Source organism: Anser anser, assembly GCF_964211835.1.
Source record: "Anser anser genome assembly, chromosome: 7".
Taxonomy (NCBI): Eukaryota; Metazoa; Chordata; class Aves; order Anseriformes; family Anatidae; genus Anser; species Anser anser.
Window position 1 is genome coordinate 12,728,665 of NC_139727.1, and position 17,626 is coordinate 12,746,290.

The window sequence follows — 17,626 nt, forward strand, 5'->3', positions numbered from 1 at the left end:
ACCTTACTAACTTCCCATGCTGAAAGAGAGGGATTTACCACTGACAAAATGAATGGCTGTTTTCTGGTGGTGGTGGTGGTGGTGGTGTTCTTATATTTTTGACAGCTATACTTGCAGTTTTGAGAAGTTTCTTTTGTCACTTCAGTTTGAATGAGCTGTTTGCTGAGCTAAAGTTGAGAAAAACAATTGCAAAAGTGTCCACTCTGGCAGGTGCAAAAACTTGCAGGTTCTTTTCTTACCTCTTTTCCCTTTCTGTGTGAATAAGGAGTAAGGCAGAAATGGCTGAGATGCATGAATCCCAAAGGCCAGATAAACAGAAAAAGATAACTTCATAACACAAATGATAAATAATATTGCTTTCATTTGATGAGTTGCTTCTAAATGAGGAAAAGCCTGATCAATAGGTTGGTTTTTATCTGCTTTTTGTAAAATACTTGGGGGTTTTAACAAAGTCCTTGTTCATTGTTTCTTTGCATCAGGGCATTCCTGATTGCATCCAAAATCAGCTATACAAAAATTACAACTTAAGACAATAGGAAATTATATTTTAATGTAAAAACCCTCCAAAGTGCGTAAACTATATTTTTTTAAATAAATTCAGAGTAGCTGGAATGCAAGGAGGCTGAAAGCTGCCTGAGATGGATTTTTTTTCTTGAAGGCTCAGTGATCTGCAACTGGAGTCAGATTTTAGGGTAAGGTAGTGGCTCCATTTCTTGTGTGTCTTACAGTATCTTGTGTCATCTTCTGTGTATTCTCCACTGAGAGTAACTTGTATATTTTGGCTGCATAAATACCACAATTTCTTTTGAGAGAAGTGAAAATGGAGATAATTATTTAAGAGTTCTTTCATTCTGAGGAGACGAACCTTGAGATTATTTATTATGCTATTAAATATTGCTGCCAAATGTGCCTGATCCTTCTTTCAGTCAGCTGATCCTTCAAGATGGGGAGAGTATCAATTAGTACAAACCCTACCATTTATTTTATTTGAAAAGAAGGGAAACCTAGGCAGAGGTGCTCTTCAGCAGTCTAGCTGGTCAGGAACTCAGATGTATTCATCCCTAGACTGAATTTCCTGTAAATGTTTTGCAACTGAAATATTTGTACTATATAATCTGTACTATATGTGTATATATATATAATCACTTACGGAGCAAGTTCTGTGTTCTGTTTTGCTTGTTTGAGAGAAGTGCTGTAGTTTTCAGGGTAAGTGGCATAACACTGAGTTTACACTAATAAGTATTCCATTGCAACATGCTGTTGAGGCTTTTATGGAGTGATTCCAAATGTGTTTTGTGGGGAAAAACAAAAAAAAAACACCTGGGTAATACTTTTTTTTTACACTTAAAACTGTCTTGGTTAGAATGTTAAAATACAGTTCAAGTTGATGCTGTGGTGATCTATGCTATGCAGAGTTTTACTGTGATGCAGTTTTCAAGATTGTTACCTTCAAGTTTAACAGCTACAGGACAAACTCAGCTTCTAGATTTCTAGAGGTTTGTGACCCCTCCTGCTGTTACAGTAAATAGTGGTGGGGCTTTTGTTATTTAACAAAAAACAACGACAATGAAAAAAAACCAAGTAGGTGACTTGAGTTAGGAAGTATACAAAATACAACTTTTTGCAATTTTGATCCTCGTCATATAACTTCTTGAGCTTTCTGATTATTGTAGTACATGTGCTTTAGTTTTGATATACAGCTTAAACTCTGCCTAAGGGTTCCTATGAAAATTGTGATTTCTCAAAAATATAAACAAATTATTTTCTGTGGCAAACCTTTTTAGGCATTTGTGATCTCAAATTCCTTGACAAGCAAGAGAAGTTATTTTAATGGGTGAAAAAATGAGCGTTGCAGCAGAAAACTTATTTTTTCCTATGTAATATGGGGTTTTCAAGTATGTGGAAAAGATGATGATGATTACTGTCAGCTTGGAATTTATCATGAAGTTTACTGTTTAGAGTTCAAAGCCAGTAGTACTCTGAGCATGCTTATACTTCAATAAATGCACTTAATTTAAATGCATCCAGACATTTTTCTGCGTAACTACATAAGACAGGAGATAAACTTGTCTTTATAGTGACCAAATTGTGAGCCTTCCTTTTGGTCTAATGTAGTAAATTGTAGCCTTGCATTCTTAAAAGAATTTGAAGGTATTAGTTAGCCAAATCTCAGTGACTGGCAGTCAGACCTCTTTTACTTTGAAGATCTCATCAGGCATCTCTTTTGTATGTCTCCAGAATGTATGCATCTCTGAAGCCATGGGCTTTCATTTTTTTTTTTTAATCATTAGATATAAGGAGGACTTAATTTCTTTAAGACATAAGTTTCCAATCTTTTTTGAGTGGGTGAAGTACTGATGGGACATAACACTTGCCTGGAATGATGATCATTCACTACTCTTTTTCTCCTCTTTTGTGGTTCCCTTTATGTTGAATCTTTTAAAACTCACTCCTGCATCCATTATTTGTTTTAGCATCTCCCTTCTCCTTTTAGTTAATTCCTTGCTATTTTCTGTATATTTATTTGCCTGTTGCACAACTAAGAATAATCCTGGCCCAAAGCCCTCTATCAGACACAAGTGAATTCTTTGAAATAACTTTTTTCACATCTGGATTGGAAAATTGTGAGAAGTATGTCTATGTTGCTGATAGAATTTCATCCTCCTGGAAACGTCTTATTTCAGCTGTAACTTATTATCCAATATTTGCTTAAACCAAAAATATAGTATAATGAAGTCTGGCTGACGCTTTCAGTTTTTCCACATGGTGTGCTAATCTGGAAATTGTTTTGGTGTACTGGGGATTTGGATGGAGAAGATAAGAATAAGGAGTTTTTAGAGAAGTCAGCCTTAGTTGTGACTTACACTACTATTGAAAATTTATTGGTATTGTAGCTGAGTTTTCAATGCAGTCATTTTCTTCTTGGATGTGACTAATTTATTTTGGAATTAGATTTTTTTATTATTGCTTACATTTGTCGCTCATGACAAGAAATGCTAAAATGTACTGCTTTGTTTAATTCCCTCACCCCCACCACTTTTCATGAGTTGTCTCTTTTGGACAGTATCCATTTTTTTGTGTATTGTAATTCTCATTTGTATGAGAATTTTTTACCCCTCTCATGGAAGTTGAACAAATATCCTTCGTATAGGAGGAACCAGACCCTGAGAGTTGCCATCTGAAAAGCTCTCTTTGTCTATTCCTACCTCTTACTTGGGTCAATCAGGTATTATTTTAGTGCTTCCAATTTTACATTTTTTTTCACTTTACAGACTAAATTTACAGTGTATACTTGTGTACTTTTTGCCATTGTGTGTTCAATAACCTTCTTAATACTTACTACCCTCTTCTTGGCAAAACTATTTTTGTATAGGCTATCTAAAATGACATGACCCAGCATATCAAGGGAACTGGTTAGGAATTGGTTAGTCCCATCTGTTTGTGTACTGATGGCAGCATACGGAGGCCTTTATCCAGTTGCATCCCCCTCAGCCCAAAAAAGACCCTGACGAACAGGAGTGACTCCAGTGGAGGGTCACCAGGTTGGTCAAGGGCCTGGAGCAGTGGATTTACAAGCAGAAGCTGAGAGAGCAGGGTTTGTTCAGCATGGGGGAAAGGAGGTGAAGGGAATCTAATTGCAGTCTTTATCTATTGCCAGGAAAAGAACCCTGGGAAAATGCCGTGCTCGATGCAGCCTAGGATGCTATTTGTTTTTAGTACATGTGTTTTCTTGGCATCCTATAACCATTTTGTCATGTACTAATAAGGACAGATCTTCCTCATTTCTGCAGGTGTTCATGATGAAATACTGTGTTTGTACTCATGATGATCAGTTATTCTTAAATATGATGAGAGTTATTTGATCATCGTACTTCTTGATGAGATCACAGTATAGAATACAAGTTCTTCAGTCTCAGTAGACATGCCCAACATTTTTTAGAACTGAATTTCAATTTGTGTGTGAAGTCTTTGGTGTTATTTGATTCATCTTCCATATTTATACTAAGTGTGTTTAGTGATGCAATGTAATTGTGTCATTTTAAAATTCTAGTAGAATGTTCCTTTGCCCAGCGGACTTACTGTCTAAAATGGAGAAAGCAACAGAAAGCTACATTGAGCCAAATAAGTACATGGTTTTCCAAGTGCGTGTTTGCACGCATATGGTTTTTACCCTGTTAACTAGCTTGAGATTTACAGATAGGTTGCATTGTGTTGTGCTAAACGCTGTTGAATTTCTTATCTGAGCTCCTAAAACAGGAAGTAAAACTCTTGAGGCCTGGATAGGCTTACAGTGAAAAATTGCTTTCGGGTAAAGGTAAAACAAAAACCCAACAACGAAAAGCCTTAAACGCAAACTGATGCATCTTAAGGCAACTCAAAAGAATTTGATTTAAATTTGATGGTCTTTACTTAGAAACTATCTTAAGATAACTTAATGTTTTTATTGAACTGTAAAGCTTTGAAACTCACTCTGAGATGGACCTGGAGTATGTTGTGGCTAGTAGTAGCCTTTTGAAATTGATGAACATGGAGCAGCATTCTTGGTTTGCTTTTCAAATTTCTTTTGGATTATCAGAAATCAGCTCCACCTATCACCAAACAAATTCCTCTCAAGAAAACCATCATTAGCAGAAGTCACGAATTTGTAATAATAATTGATAGATTAAAAATAGTGAACAAATCTTTTTTTGTTCTTTTGCAAAAATGAACTCTTAGCTTTGTAGGAGAGCAATAAAAACTTAATTTTGCTTAAATGCTTTCTTTTTTAATAGATTATGGAAGAAACAAATACACAGATTGCTTGGCCATCAAAGTTGAAGATCGGAGCAAAATCGAAAAAAGGTATTTTGTTTCATTCTTTTTATTTTTATTGGGTGGGATTAACTCTTAAAGAAGTAAAGCCATGGAACAAGCAATTCTGTCTTTAGAATCACCTTATCAGTAGTGGGCATCTGAAATTTTTTATTTCAGTCTTCTGGTTTTGAGAATTTCTTGTTGAATTTATCTCAACTTTGTATAGATATCTGATGTACAAATCCATTTTTAAGTAACTTGTGCTTCTGCAGATATGTTGTCAACACTGATGTACATATTGTCTTTAGCATGCCTGCTTTCTTCTGTATAATTCTACATCCCATCTGAATGGCTTCTTTATTTTACGCTAGCCAAAGCTAGTTTTTTTTCCTCATAATATTGTATATTAGTGGGTGTTCTGTTATTCTTGTTTTTTTTTTGTTTTGCTTTATAGAGTAAAAGATGTGTTAGTTAAGCCCAGTTAGAACAATATATACCATTTGTGTTCCTGACAGCAACAGTCTGTATGCCTCTTTGTTTTCTTAATGAAACTGAAGTAGAGTGTTTCCTTACTAATGGCTGGTATTATCTGTTTGAAATTATGCTTCTTTTGGAAGTACAGGCTATTCATATGCATCGATTATATCATCTGGAAGATCTTTCTGAAATAAGCATTCTAGTTCTGTTCTTAAAGGTTGTGACTGAATGAAAGTAATACTTAATTCCTCAGCTGCAGAAAAAATGAAACTGGGTATGTTTTTCAACATTTCATGTATTTTTGTTCAGGCTGATATATATTAAAACCCCAAAAGGTGGAGTTCAAATAATTTCTTTGTATGTTTTATTTAGAATGTAGTGGAGATTTGGGCTAACCTTTGTAAGTGAAGAAGGTCTTAGAAGAAGAAAAATAATCTCTTTAGAAAAGTGCAGGATTAATAACATGGAGTAAAATGAGATTTGGTCTCTGAGGTACTTTCCCACATGCTATTGAAGTACAAATTTTCCACCTGTACAGGAAAAAAAAAACACTTGAGGGGAAAACGGGGGAAGAATTCAGACTGGAAAAAAAAAATGCAAGTATCGTATGTATATATTCATATGTGGAACTAGTGTTTATAGGAGGGTGAGAGTAGCAAGGTCTTTGTGCAATCCTGTGGTCTACTGCCTACTGTGCTATGAATCAAAACACAGCTAAAGCTCCTCAGGAAACTGAGGCAGGAGAAGTGTGTGGGGTTTTATTTTTTATTTTTGAAGTGCGTAAAAGAAGAAATAAAGCAGTACTTGCATTTGTTTTCTTTCCAAGTTAAATGATCCTAGTTCTGAAGCTGAAAAGCATCTGTGTACAGAGCTAAGAGAGGTGGCTGGCTGGAATGCTGGATTGGTACTTAGAGATGCACATTATGTAAATTAATTTAAACTTTTTTTAGTGATCTCAAAGAGAAAATGCTAGATTGTAGATGAAGCTCTGTAAATATATGGGATGAATTTGAAGACCAAGAGTAATAAAATAGCTAAAAGATATGAGATGATAAAGTTAAAAATTGGGGGGGGGGGGGGGGGGGGGGGGGGGAAGAAACACATAATACAGTAGGGCACATTGAGTGCATCTGTAATAGGAGTGAATATCTTGGAAAGTCTTCATGCCAAAATATACTTTAGATAGTAGATAGTGATGGGCTGCAAATGAGGAGGCATTTTAGTAATATGCTGAACTATTAAAAAAGTTTCAAATGTCCATGGACTGCAGGGTGGCTCTTGAGTCAAGATTTTACTCTCTGGCTGGCTTTGCCCAGGGAAGTTCACTATATTCACCTAAAATAGTGAATTACAGTTTGTGTGCAAAGAATCCTTTAACCTAAAGGTTCCTATTTCTTGTGAAATATAGTGTAGTTAATATATTCTGTTTACATTTGGTGTCAATTGTTTGCAGTTCTCTAACTTTCCATTTGTGGACACAGCAGCTGTTTATATGGGGAAAATATTCTCAAGTGTTTAACATACTTTAGCTTTGCTTAATGATACTTTGTGATGGAGAGGGGAGTCTGAAACAAGTAACCGGCCAGCTTGCTGCGGACTTGAACTCTGAGCACACACTGTTTACCCATCTCCTTGGCTGGCAATTGAGTGCCTGGTAAGCAGTTGGTGGAGAAGCAGTTACTGATGCACAATATTGTCAACCAGTCGTATACTGCATGTTATCATAATCAAATTAAACCTTCTTTTCATACAGTGTAGCTGTATGAGTAAATATAAAATATAGTTTGCCTGCAGTATCAGTAGTATCACACATCAAAAAATCATGATTCCCAAAGGAAAAACCATTAGGAAGACTTCTCTGTACATGCTGTTTGTGTCATGTTATCGAGTCTACTGTGAAGTGTTTAGGGCTTTATGTAGTGCTCTTCTTGCTGTTGTCAGTTTTTAATTTGATGTTGATACTATTTCAGGAAGGACAGCATACATATTTTCTTTCTAATTACTGCACATAAATTGAGATTTGTAGACAAGCTGTGTATCAGAAGGGTTAGTCAGGATCTGAAGATTATGTTCTGTACAAGCCCCTGAACCTTCTTCTGATCCCTTGAGGAGAAATTTGCTGTGACGAAGCTGAAGCATTCAGAGTAGTGACCTCTAAGTTGCTAAACTTTATTTTGTTTTATACTTACTACAACTTTTAAATTAATGGTTGTGAAATAACTGAGTATTGTAATGGGGATTTAACTCAAACTTGATAAATGTTTTCTAAAAATTTTGAATTGAAAAATGCCAACGTCTCTACTTAGCATATGCAGATTTTAAACAATTTGCTAATTAAAAATTGTTTAAATATGAAATTGCAAAAATAGCTCTTTACAAAGGCTAGCATTCACAAATCAATTATCAACTCTCAATAGTTTCATAAAAGCCAAAACAGGAATTTCCTGGCTTTAATGAATACCAGATGTTGCAGTCTTGCTTGGGTGATGAGGGTGAACTATTTTGAAATGTGTGTTTAGAAAACACAAACAGATATAAGTCTTCCAATAGCATCTTTAAGAAAGCCATTTGTTCAGGTTCATGAGGAGATTCCATACCATTAAGGCTTTAGAGGGGGAACAACTTGAAACACTTCTGTAATGCCTGATCCCTCTCTGCCAATGACTGGAACAACCAGAATTCATGTCCTGAGCTGTGTGCCTCTGCTTTTACATGGGGGGTGCAAGAGGAGGTGTTCAGGGCGTACCAGCAACTGATGTTCTGGAGGCTTCAGATCTTACAAAGTTCCGTGAATTAATGGTCAAACAGACAAACAGGAATTTTTCTATTTTCCCTCTTGCTGTCAACGTGTCTTTTTTTCTCTGGTATGGTTAATGTTGCCTAGGAATGCTTGTCTTTACAAGATTTATTCAGTAGTATGAAAGTTCACAGCAGGGCATATTTAGTTAGAGCTAAAACTTTTGCCCTCTCCCTTTCCAAATACTGTCCTGCCCTGTTCTTCATCCTGCTCTCCTGTTAGCCCTTTATGCTATGCTGCCACTGCTGTTTATATTGTCACACAGGAGACCAGGTTGGCTTAAAACTAACCGTGGAGAATTTTTGCTGTTGGATAGTTTTTTCTGTGCACTTGCTAGCTGTTGTAACCCAAACTGTATCCTCGGTCTGCTTTGCTGCATGATTGGGTGAACTTGTAAGGCGGAATGGATGAAAGCAGTGGGAGCAGGTGGAGACCACATTATTCGGCAGCGTGTGTTGGGCAGTTTAAGGTGCTCTTTGGAACTTTAGGGAATGGGTATGCAAGAGTTGAGATTTCATGTGTGTTCATCTTTTTTCATTCCTCCTTTTGATGTTGTTCCTCTCTGTATAGGTGTGTGCCTTTATTTTCAACAGCTATAAGGAAGTTAGGGGGACATGCATGTGCTGAGAACATGGGCAGCCCTGCAGTAATGCTTGGCCAACAGTCAGCCTAAGAAATCACTTCAGCTCATGGAAACTTAGTGGCACTAGGAAGGAATAAATTCAGAGAGTTAGAGCAGGGAAAATTTGGAGAGATTAAAAGAGGTGGTAAAGGGAAATGCAAGTTACACTGAGCTTACAGAACAGGGATAATTATGAGTCCCTAAACCTCTGATAATGATAATAATAATTAAAAAAAAAAAAACACAAACATGGAGGATTGGCTTGCATATCAGCAGTTCAGCATTTTACTTGCCAGTTTTTAGTGTCGCACGTGCAGGCACTTCATAATTTAAGCGTGTTCCATGGAGAGATTACCTCATTTCTTAATATACAAATGCATCCCTGACCATTTCAGCTTTCGATATTGGGATTGAGCTGAATCGCAAATTCACACAAAGGAAAGACTGCTGTTTCCAAATGGAAATTTCAGTGAAACACATGGCATAAAACTGTAGAACACCTCAGCATTGTTTTTTTTCCAGTGTATTTATGAATGCAGATGAAATGTATTGAATGGTCATGTTCAAACCCAGTATTTTAGGGTGAAGTGAAAGTGGGAGAGTTGATAACCCCCATACAGCACCATCCTGCAGGAGTTTTGTGAGTCTTAAACAGCACCATAACCTCTCCCAGTGTGTGCAACAGTCATACTCCTGTGAATTGAAAAAGGAATCAAACGCTGAGTCCTGCCCAGGATCCCACAAATGCGGTTAGGCAAGCAGCTGCTGCTGTTCATTCTCAGGTAGCAAGTTCCCTGCTTGTAGGTGGTGCTTTCTTACAAGCGTGGGTCTGATCTGCTTGGAAGAAAAAGGAGTGCAGGTTAGGCAGGAATTTTGGAAGTTGCGTGTTATCTGTCACTTCTCTACTATAGATGACTGTGATGCTCCCTCTTGATGCTCCTTTTTGCACGTGGCCTGTGGTGGCCATGCAGCATTGCCTTCCCTCCTTCACTGGCCATACCTAATTCTGCCACTGTATGGGACCTCTGTGATGGACCACAGTGATGTCCTGTGAAAAGAGATTGCTCTTGTTTGGTGATAAAAACTTGAGGAGGAGGAGGGGACCTTCTGTGTCACTGAAAATGATGTTTGAATGCCTAGTTTAGGCTGCAGGTAGGTAAGCTCACTGCTGGTGCAGAGGAGAAGAGCCACTTACTGGACTGACTAACTGTATCCTTCCTTTACAAACTATATAACCCACCATTCTGTACTGAGCTCTGGTAGCAGACAGAAGTGTCACGGACATAGTCCTCAAATAATATCTCGTACTGAGACTAATGAGGCAGCAGGTGAGAAACTGTGAGTACTGTGAAAAGTTTGTGGTATAAAGAAGTGGTCTGGGACCCTTACAGCAGGAGTTCCTCGTGTTGATGTTACTTGATAATAAATGCAAGCATTAGATAAACAAATAGATTTTCCTACTTCCAGTGATCACTGAGAATGCTGGAATACTAAAGGGTTCTAGTGTATGCTACTAAGTAGAATGCCCATCTTTTTTAAATACTGGGTGGCTTGGTGTGCTTCAGGGTCTGGAATGTCTGCAAAGTGCAGTTCTATGATCTGAAATTTCCCCAAAGAATTTGGTCAAGTCTGAATGTAGTCTAACAAGCATAAAAGTAACTAAAAATTGCCTAATAGTTTAGGCTATTTACTTCTGTGTTGTTTAACTGCTAATGTTGGAAACTGTAGGCTGTTTCCTGCAGTTTGGCAGCTACACCACTGACCTTGCAGTTTAAATATATAATTCTGTGCTATATATGCGTGTGCAAATCTATAGGCAGAGAGAGCACGCTATGCCTGTTAGGATTGCTTTATTCTTAAAGTCTAGAGTGTTTTCCTATTCTCAGGCTTTATTTGTGCATATTATTCCTACTTACTGTTATTTATAACCATAACGTAGCTTTTTCATCTGTATTTTCCCTAAATGACTTTGTTACTCTGGACTAAAGAGAGGTTAGATCCTCTTTCTTTTTCATAGCACATATGTACTATGATCTGCTTTACTTTTTAACCAAAATTAGAACAAAAGTAGAATACGTACCTGTGCTTTCCTGTCAATAGTTGTTACATTCTGTACAATGTCATAAGAACACTTCTAAAAGCATTCCTAGAAATGAATGGTGAGGATGAATTCCTTCATTTTGTTTGTTATTGTTCTAAGTATAGAAAACAGTTATTTCACAAAACAACTGGAAAAATCTCTTACTTTGCTGCTCTCTTAAGAGTAGATGATGTCAAGCCAGTCTTGCTGTGCATGAGCCTCTTAGCTGTTTGTCCAGCATGTAGTGAGTTACCCAGTTCTTCATGGAGAATATGAATCTAGTCTGGAAAGTTAATAAAAGTGTGTGTGTATGTAAACAGAGGAAAATAAGCATCTCTCTTCATTGAATATGGGTAGTGAGTTTAAGAGTGTTCACAGACTACTTTACATAGATCTAGACAGTTTATGGCCTCAATCTGAAAATATGTATGTTTCAAATAAGTTTTTCTTTGTCATGTATGTTCTACTTGGCAAATGGAGATTCAAATCTCAGGATGAGAGGAGGGAAAGGTGAATTTACAGCTGTGTATGAACCTGAGCTACAACATCAGGGCATACTTCTTTTCAGTAGAAATTTGATTATATATTTCAGAGATGGTTCAAGTTGTGTAAAAACACGTTCTGGCAAAGGCTAGATATCCTAATTATACTTGATACCATCTTAATTCTTTGAAGATAAAAATGAATCCTGCTACTTTCCTAGAGAGTTTGCCCATGTAAACTGTGTTAATGGTCTTTAAGTGCATAAGCACTTTATCGAAATTTCATGACAAATTTTAATTTCATTCCATTCTAATATTCTTTTCACTTGTAACCCTCCATAATCTCTGAAACTCCATAAAAACGACATGGTGAATAATGGGGAAACAAAGCTTAATGGGCTGGAATTGCTTATATGCTTGCCAGTATGGAGCTATGTAGCTGATTTATCAGATTGTGAAGGTTATTTTTAAGTTTAAAAACTAACTTACTGTAAAAGCAGTTCACAGTTTGTTTCTGTAAGTGTAATAATGCATTCTTTGAATTTAATTTCACATTTGAATCTTATATGCTGAGCCATCCCTACCAGAGAAGGTGTGATACTGTATCACAGGACTGCCAAATACTTCAGATGGGTACTTCAGACTGGTTAATGCAGCAAAAATAACAGTAATTTTTCATAGTTTTGGTCAGCTTTTGTTCCTGACCTACTTCGATCTCACTGTATGCTGCTTTTGGTTAAAATAATTGTAGTTTCTGCTGTTCTCAGAATAAGGCAAAGCAAAACAAATGGACAGTGCAAGAAGGAGAACATGGGATGCAATCAACTCATTTTCCTGCCTTAAATTCTAGGCTATGAATAGCCACGTAATTAGTTCAGAGCTTTGTTTTACACTAATTTATTTTAGTCAGACCCTTGTTGACCTGCAGCGGTGTTATTGAGCTTTTGAGGATGTGCTCTATCGTCTCTGACTAGAAGTCAAGTGATGCAGATCTTGCACGAACAGAAAGCAGCCAAACCTCTGTGAGGTGCTTAGATGCTGAAGTGCTTAAAAACAAAGGTAACTTCTGGATCAGTTCATGCTCAAAGTGTAATTTTCTGTTGTCTCAGCATTGATTCCAGTGTAGATGAACGTGAGCATGGGTTCAAATGGCAGATGCCCTACTGCATGTTGTACAAGGTCTGCAGAGATCCCATAACGTACCCCAGCCTGGGCCCTGCCCGCAGGCACGTCGGTGCTGCCCACACAGGGATGGCTGTGGATGAGGTTTGCCCATCAGGCTGCATGGCTCCATGCGGTGGGTGCCTGTTTTCTCGGGCAGGGAGTCCTCCAGCTGCTTGCACATGGGTCAACAGAGTTGTTAGAAGAAACCTTTTGAAGCTGCGCCACCTGTTTTTCCCCATCTGTAAGTGGTAACAGGGTCCTAGTGCATCAATTCGAGGCAACTTCCTATGGTAGTAATGGGCATGATGTTTTTTGATTGCCATACCCCCAGAGTGACCCTGTTCCTGAAGTTGCAGAGAACGATAAAGCTGTGCTGGGTTGCACCTTCTTCAAGTACTTGGAAGTGCTCTTCCAAGGGAAGAACAGGAACCACTTCAGCCAGAAACAAAACGAGGGAGACAGAACTGTTTTCACAGCTGCCGAACAGCACGGTTGTGGTCTTATCTCTTGCTTTCTTGCATGCCTGACTGTGCCTCTGTGTCTCCACAGCTACCTGCCAGGCAGCTCAGCCCACCAGCCTGGTGCACCCTGTGCCAAATCCTCCTGCTGGAGAGGGAGGTCAAGGCTGCTGCTTTATTGATGCCTCTGCCCTTTTGTCACAGATTGGTCTTTAAAGCTGTTTAGTTCTGGTTCCCAAGGTATAAAATGTAGGCATGACTTCATACCAGTTCAGCAGAGGTTTTCTTAAAAATCTTGGCATTTAAATGCCTTTTCCTTGCTGGTCCCCATGACGACAGGCTTGGCCTATGCCAGCTCTGCTGTGGACTATGCATGCCGCAAAATTCCTGTGCAGCTTTTCTTGACCTCACTAAAAACATGTAAAAGGTTCGTTCTGATATGGAGTTGTCCAGCTGATAACTTTGTCTGTAAGTAGCTATTTAAAAAAAATTATAAGTTTTTTAAAACTCGTAACTTTATTTTTAAATAGTACATATGAGAAGCAAATGAATTCCACAACGGTATGTTTCTACGTACTGCAGGCCATCATGTCAGGAGGTGAAGGATGCCCTGTAATGTTTCTTGCAAACAAGACTTCTTGAGGTGAAAAAATGATCACTTCTTGTACCTGCAATTATTTGATAAAATTACGTTTCAATCAGATGTGGTACATAACCTGGGAAATGATTTTTTTAAAAAAACTTGTGCTTGACTGTTCTGTAGCAAAACTAATGCTATTTGGCATTTCCATGTAACTAAAAGTTAATTTGGTCCATGTGGCATCTGCTAGCTTGTAACTCAGATCATCTGAAGTGCTTAAAATTAGTTTCTGATTTGATTTTGCTCTGATATAAATCAAATAAGCACAACCAAAAGAAGTACGATTGCAAAAATACTTTAATAGTCTTCATCTTCTTGATAATTGTCATAATACAGAGTGATGGTCAGGTAATTCCTATCAATCATGTATAAATACATGCATATACAATTAGGGCTTCAGAATGTGTCTCTGGAAGATGCTGCAGTCATCAATCAGTTGTAATGCTGTAGCTGTAGGCTGTCTGCTTTTTTAACTATTACCACTCATTAGTACATTTCTTCCTTTTTTGAAGGGATTATCCACAGTTTTTAGGATTTTTCCTGTAAGAGAAAATTAACTCTGAAGGTGTGAAACATCATTTGAAGCCCACAGTATGTTTTTGTTTTGTGTTTGAGCACATACTTGGATTTTGTTGGGAAAGCTTTGAGAAAGCAAGTGTTGTTTCACTTCTAGCTGTAACTCACTCCTGCTTCCATGTGTTTAAACGGTAAGGGTTCAGAAGGTTCCAAAGTTAAGATGTTCTGGATCCAAATCTAATGTTATATTATGCAGATGTTTGACACTAATATGAAATTTATTGTAAGCCTAGTTAAAGATGTCAATTTAAAAAGATGGCTTATGCCTTAGGCTTTGGTCAGTGAATGGCAATGATGTGCTAGGTTAGCAAACAAGATGCAAATTGTTATATTTTGATTTGGATCAAAAATGGCTTGAGTGGAAAAGGATAGGACCTGAAAACAGCTTTCAAGAGCATGGAGAAAATACTGCACACAGCAGAAATCAAGTTGAACGTGTCAGACCCTTAATCTTAAAAAAAAAAAAAAAAAAAAAAATTATATCCATGCCAGTTTTACTGTGGAGTCAGAGCACTACATTTATATACTCTGAAGGAATAATGTTTAATATACAATATTTCATGCCTGAAAAAATTCCCCATGTTTTTAGTCTTTCCATTTCTGTACTACTCTCTATGTGTAGTTGCCATCCTGAGAGCAGTCTTCCCCGCAGAGAGCCAGTGCCTCAGTTGATGTTCAGGCTTTCCTGCTGCCTGTGGGAGTTGCAGGTAGGGCTGGCAGCCCAGTTCCCCTCTTCAAGCTTGTGTAACTCCTATAGACTCTCTAGAACCAAAATCTAATGAGTATCATCCATTTTCTGCAGATCTTATTTTATTATAAATTCATTTTTTTCAAATTGCTTTGGTTTCAAACATTCTTCACATTTTAGATTCTAAATATAGCCTAGGGCTGTGCCAAAGACCAAGTGCAAACACACAGAACCGTCATTGATAGAAACTCTCTTTAATGACTTCCTCTGGAAACTAATTTGAATCATATGATCTTTCTGGAATAAGCAATAGGAGGGAATATATGAAAAATAAGGACAGCATGGAATGGCTTTCTGACTTCTAAGCTTTTGATCTGAACAAACTTAACTTTGTATAAACTGTGCGAGTCATTTGGTTTCTTGGTTTTTGAGCAAGACTAACATTTCCTGTAAAAACAACTCAAATCCAAAGAGAGCAAAATTCAGGGCATAAATAGTGTTCTTGGGATAAATACTGTTTTTCCAGAGTTTTAGCAGTTAAGAAATAATTGTTTTGGTAAGTGTTTGTCATGTGCTCTGGTAGGCTGCAATTCTGGCTGTGTGGCTGCAACTGCAGCTGCTGAATTGGTGTGGTTCACCCAGGGAGACCCCTACAGCCTGCCAACACTGATGGACCACGGCTAGTTACTGAGGGCTGTTGGCTATGTGTACTCCCGAAATTAACTCACGGGAAGGGAAAAGGTAAATGATATCTTGGTAATGGGAGTAAAGCTGTGGGAATGGAAAAAGTTGGGGATGAAGTGGAACGAGAAGGGAGAGACACGGAAAGGAAATGGGAGGCTGATGGAGGCACTGAAGAGAGAGTCGGAGAGATGGAGGTGTGGGTCAGCAAATGAGTTGCAGGAAACATGAGGGCGGAGTGAGGCTTTTGAGAGAGCAGAGTAATAGAGTAAATTATGCAAGTGGCATATAGAGAACAGGAAAACAGGTGGGAGGTGGAAAGAGGAAGATGAAGGGAAGGAAGGGGTGAAAAATGGACGTTCTAAGTGGAGGGGAGGATTACAACCCAGTGTCCATAGGTGCTGACATGGGCTTCCAGTACACATCCTCATCTTGGAAATGAGGTCAGGTTCAACTCTGAAGTTTCTATGAGCAAAGTATCATGGAGAAAAGCTGGTAAACAGCACTGTATTGGTGCAGACTTTCAGTACTATCTTAAACTGCTGATTAGATATCTAGCATGTTGCTTTTCTCCTATCTAGTATCTTTATGCAGCTTTGGTGAAGATGTAGCTAGCTGACTACAATTTCAGTTTGTTAAAGATTTAGCAGATGTCTTGACTTACATCAAAACATATGTCAAAACATATGTCAAAACATATGTTTTGATGTAAAATATGGGAAACACAAAGCATGTTTCTAGTCTGAGGGAGTTGAGGATATTGGTGCTTTCTGCTAAAGATCGCAAAACAGAATTGGAATGTGTGCAAGTGAAATAAGACAGCAATTAAAAGGATTCAATTTGAGTGCAACTGTCATCCAGTTTATTAGATTTGTGTCCAGTGCAATGTCAAATAATGTAAACTGCTTGGTTTTGTAACACTGGAGGAGAATAATAGCTGATAAAATAAGCTGAGAGAATATTGAGCTTCGAGAAAATGCAAGCTGTTATGTGGAACTTGCTTAAAATATTGCTGTGCCAAACTGTTCACATCGAGTTTTTTAGCAATAAATTTTTTGAATTATACTAAACTCTACATGTGCAAAATACATGCATGCGTATATTTCTTTTCCCCTTTTCTGTTATAATTGGAGTGAAAATTTGAGTGCTGTTAGCGTTAACTTTTCTGTCTGTGGGTACAGGCGCTTGGAGAACTATAAACATGAGTGACATGCATATAAATATACATTTGGTCACTTCAAGGAAATCCAAACTTTCAAAATGTGTGCACTTCCTAGGACAAAAAAAAAATCAAAAATGTTTAGGTGCAGTGTATGTTATTCTCTTCTCTGCTTCTAAGAAATTTGCCTAAAACCCAGGGAGATCAGGTGGCTTCCTATCCTTAAAGTGATTGATACGTAGCACCTTGCCTTCCGCTAAATTTTCTGACATGCTGCCCTGTACTGGTCAGTGTTTTCAGTGACTGTTAATTGATGGAATAGGATGCATTTATCAAGATGTGCAAATGGCATCAAGACAACAGAATACTATTGACATTCAAAGGCAGAGTACATACTTTGAAAATAAGAAGTAGGAAGAGTTTAGAAAATATTCTTGTGTATATTTTAAAAAGTAATAATAAATGTTATGTAGGAATAGGAGAGGTCATTTGTTATCAGCATCTGCTTAGTACAGGATTAGAAGCAAACATTTCTGTCGTAGAAGAGATTTCTGTTGGATTTTACAGAGGAAAAGCTAAGAGATGTTTTTTTTGGCATAATTTTTGCTCCTTCCTCTTCTGCAATTTTAGTTCAACTTGAATCACAGTCAGCTCAAAATGAGTGCTTGGTAAGTTGTGTTTGAGTACTTAAATTTAGGTTCCTAAATGTGTATCTGAAAGTGGTGTCCTTTGCTGCTCTGCTCTCATCTGCTGGTAGGGAAAAGGAGTGAGCACTGAGCTGGGGCTGGAGAGAGCGTTCCTTGCAGGTGGGGATTCTCCATGATATTTTGGCATTTATTAGTTTCCTTCACATTTTATTTCGCATCCCCAGCAACGTATGGTTGCTACCTCAGTGTCACAACTAGTGTGCTGCCATTAACAGTGCCTCAATGCTTATAAACGAGCAGAGAATGTTCTGCTGTCCTGGCTGTGGGTGTCAGGGTACCCAAATTTGCTGTGTTAGTCCAA

At 37.9% G+C, this 17,626-nt stretch overlaps 1 protein-coding gene across 8 annotated transcripts in view; it reads left to right on the plus strand.

The window, feature by feature from the left end:
• Positions 1-17,626, plus strand: part of BICC1 (BicC family RNA binding protein 1) — a 102,087-nt gene that overhangs the window by 44,272 nt on the left and 40,189 nt on the right. For all 8 annotated transcript variants that reach the window (XM_083845224.1, XM_083845227.1, XM_083845231.1 and 5 more), the window contains one exon: positions 4,773-4,842. In XM_083845224.1, coding sequence (XP_083701350.1) covers positions 4,773-4,842 — 70 coding nt within the window. The remainder of the gene's footprint in view (positions 1-4,772; positions 4,843-17,626) is intronic.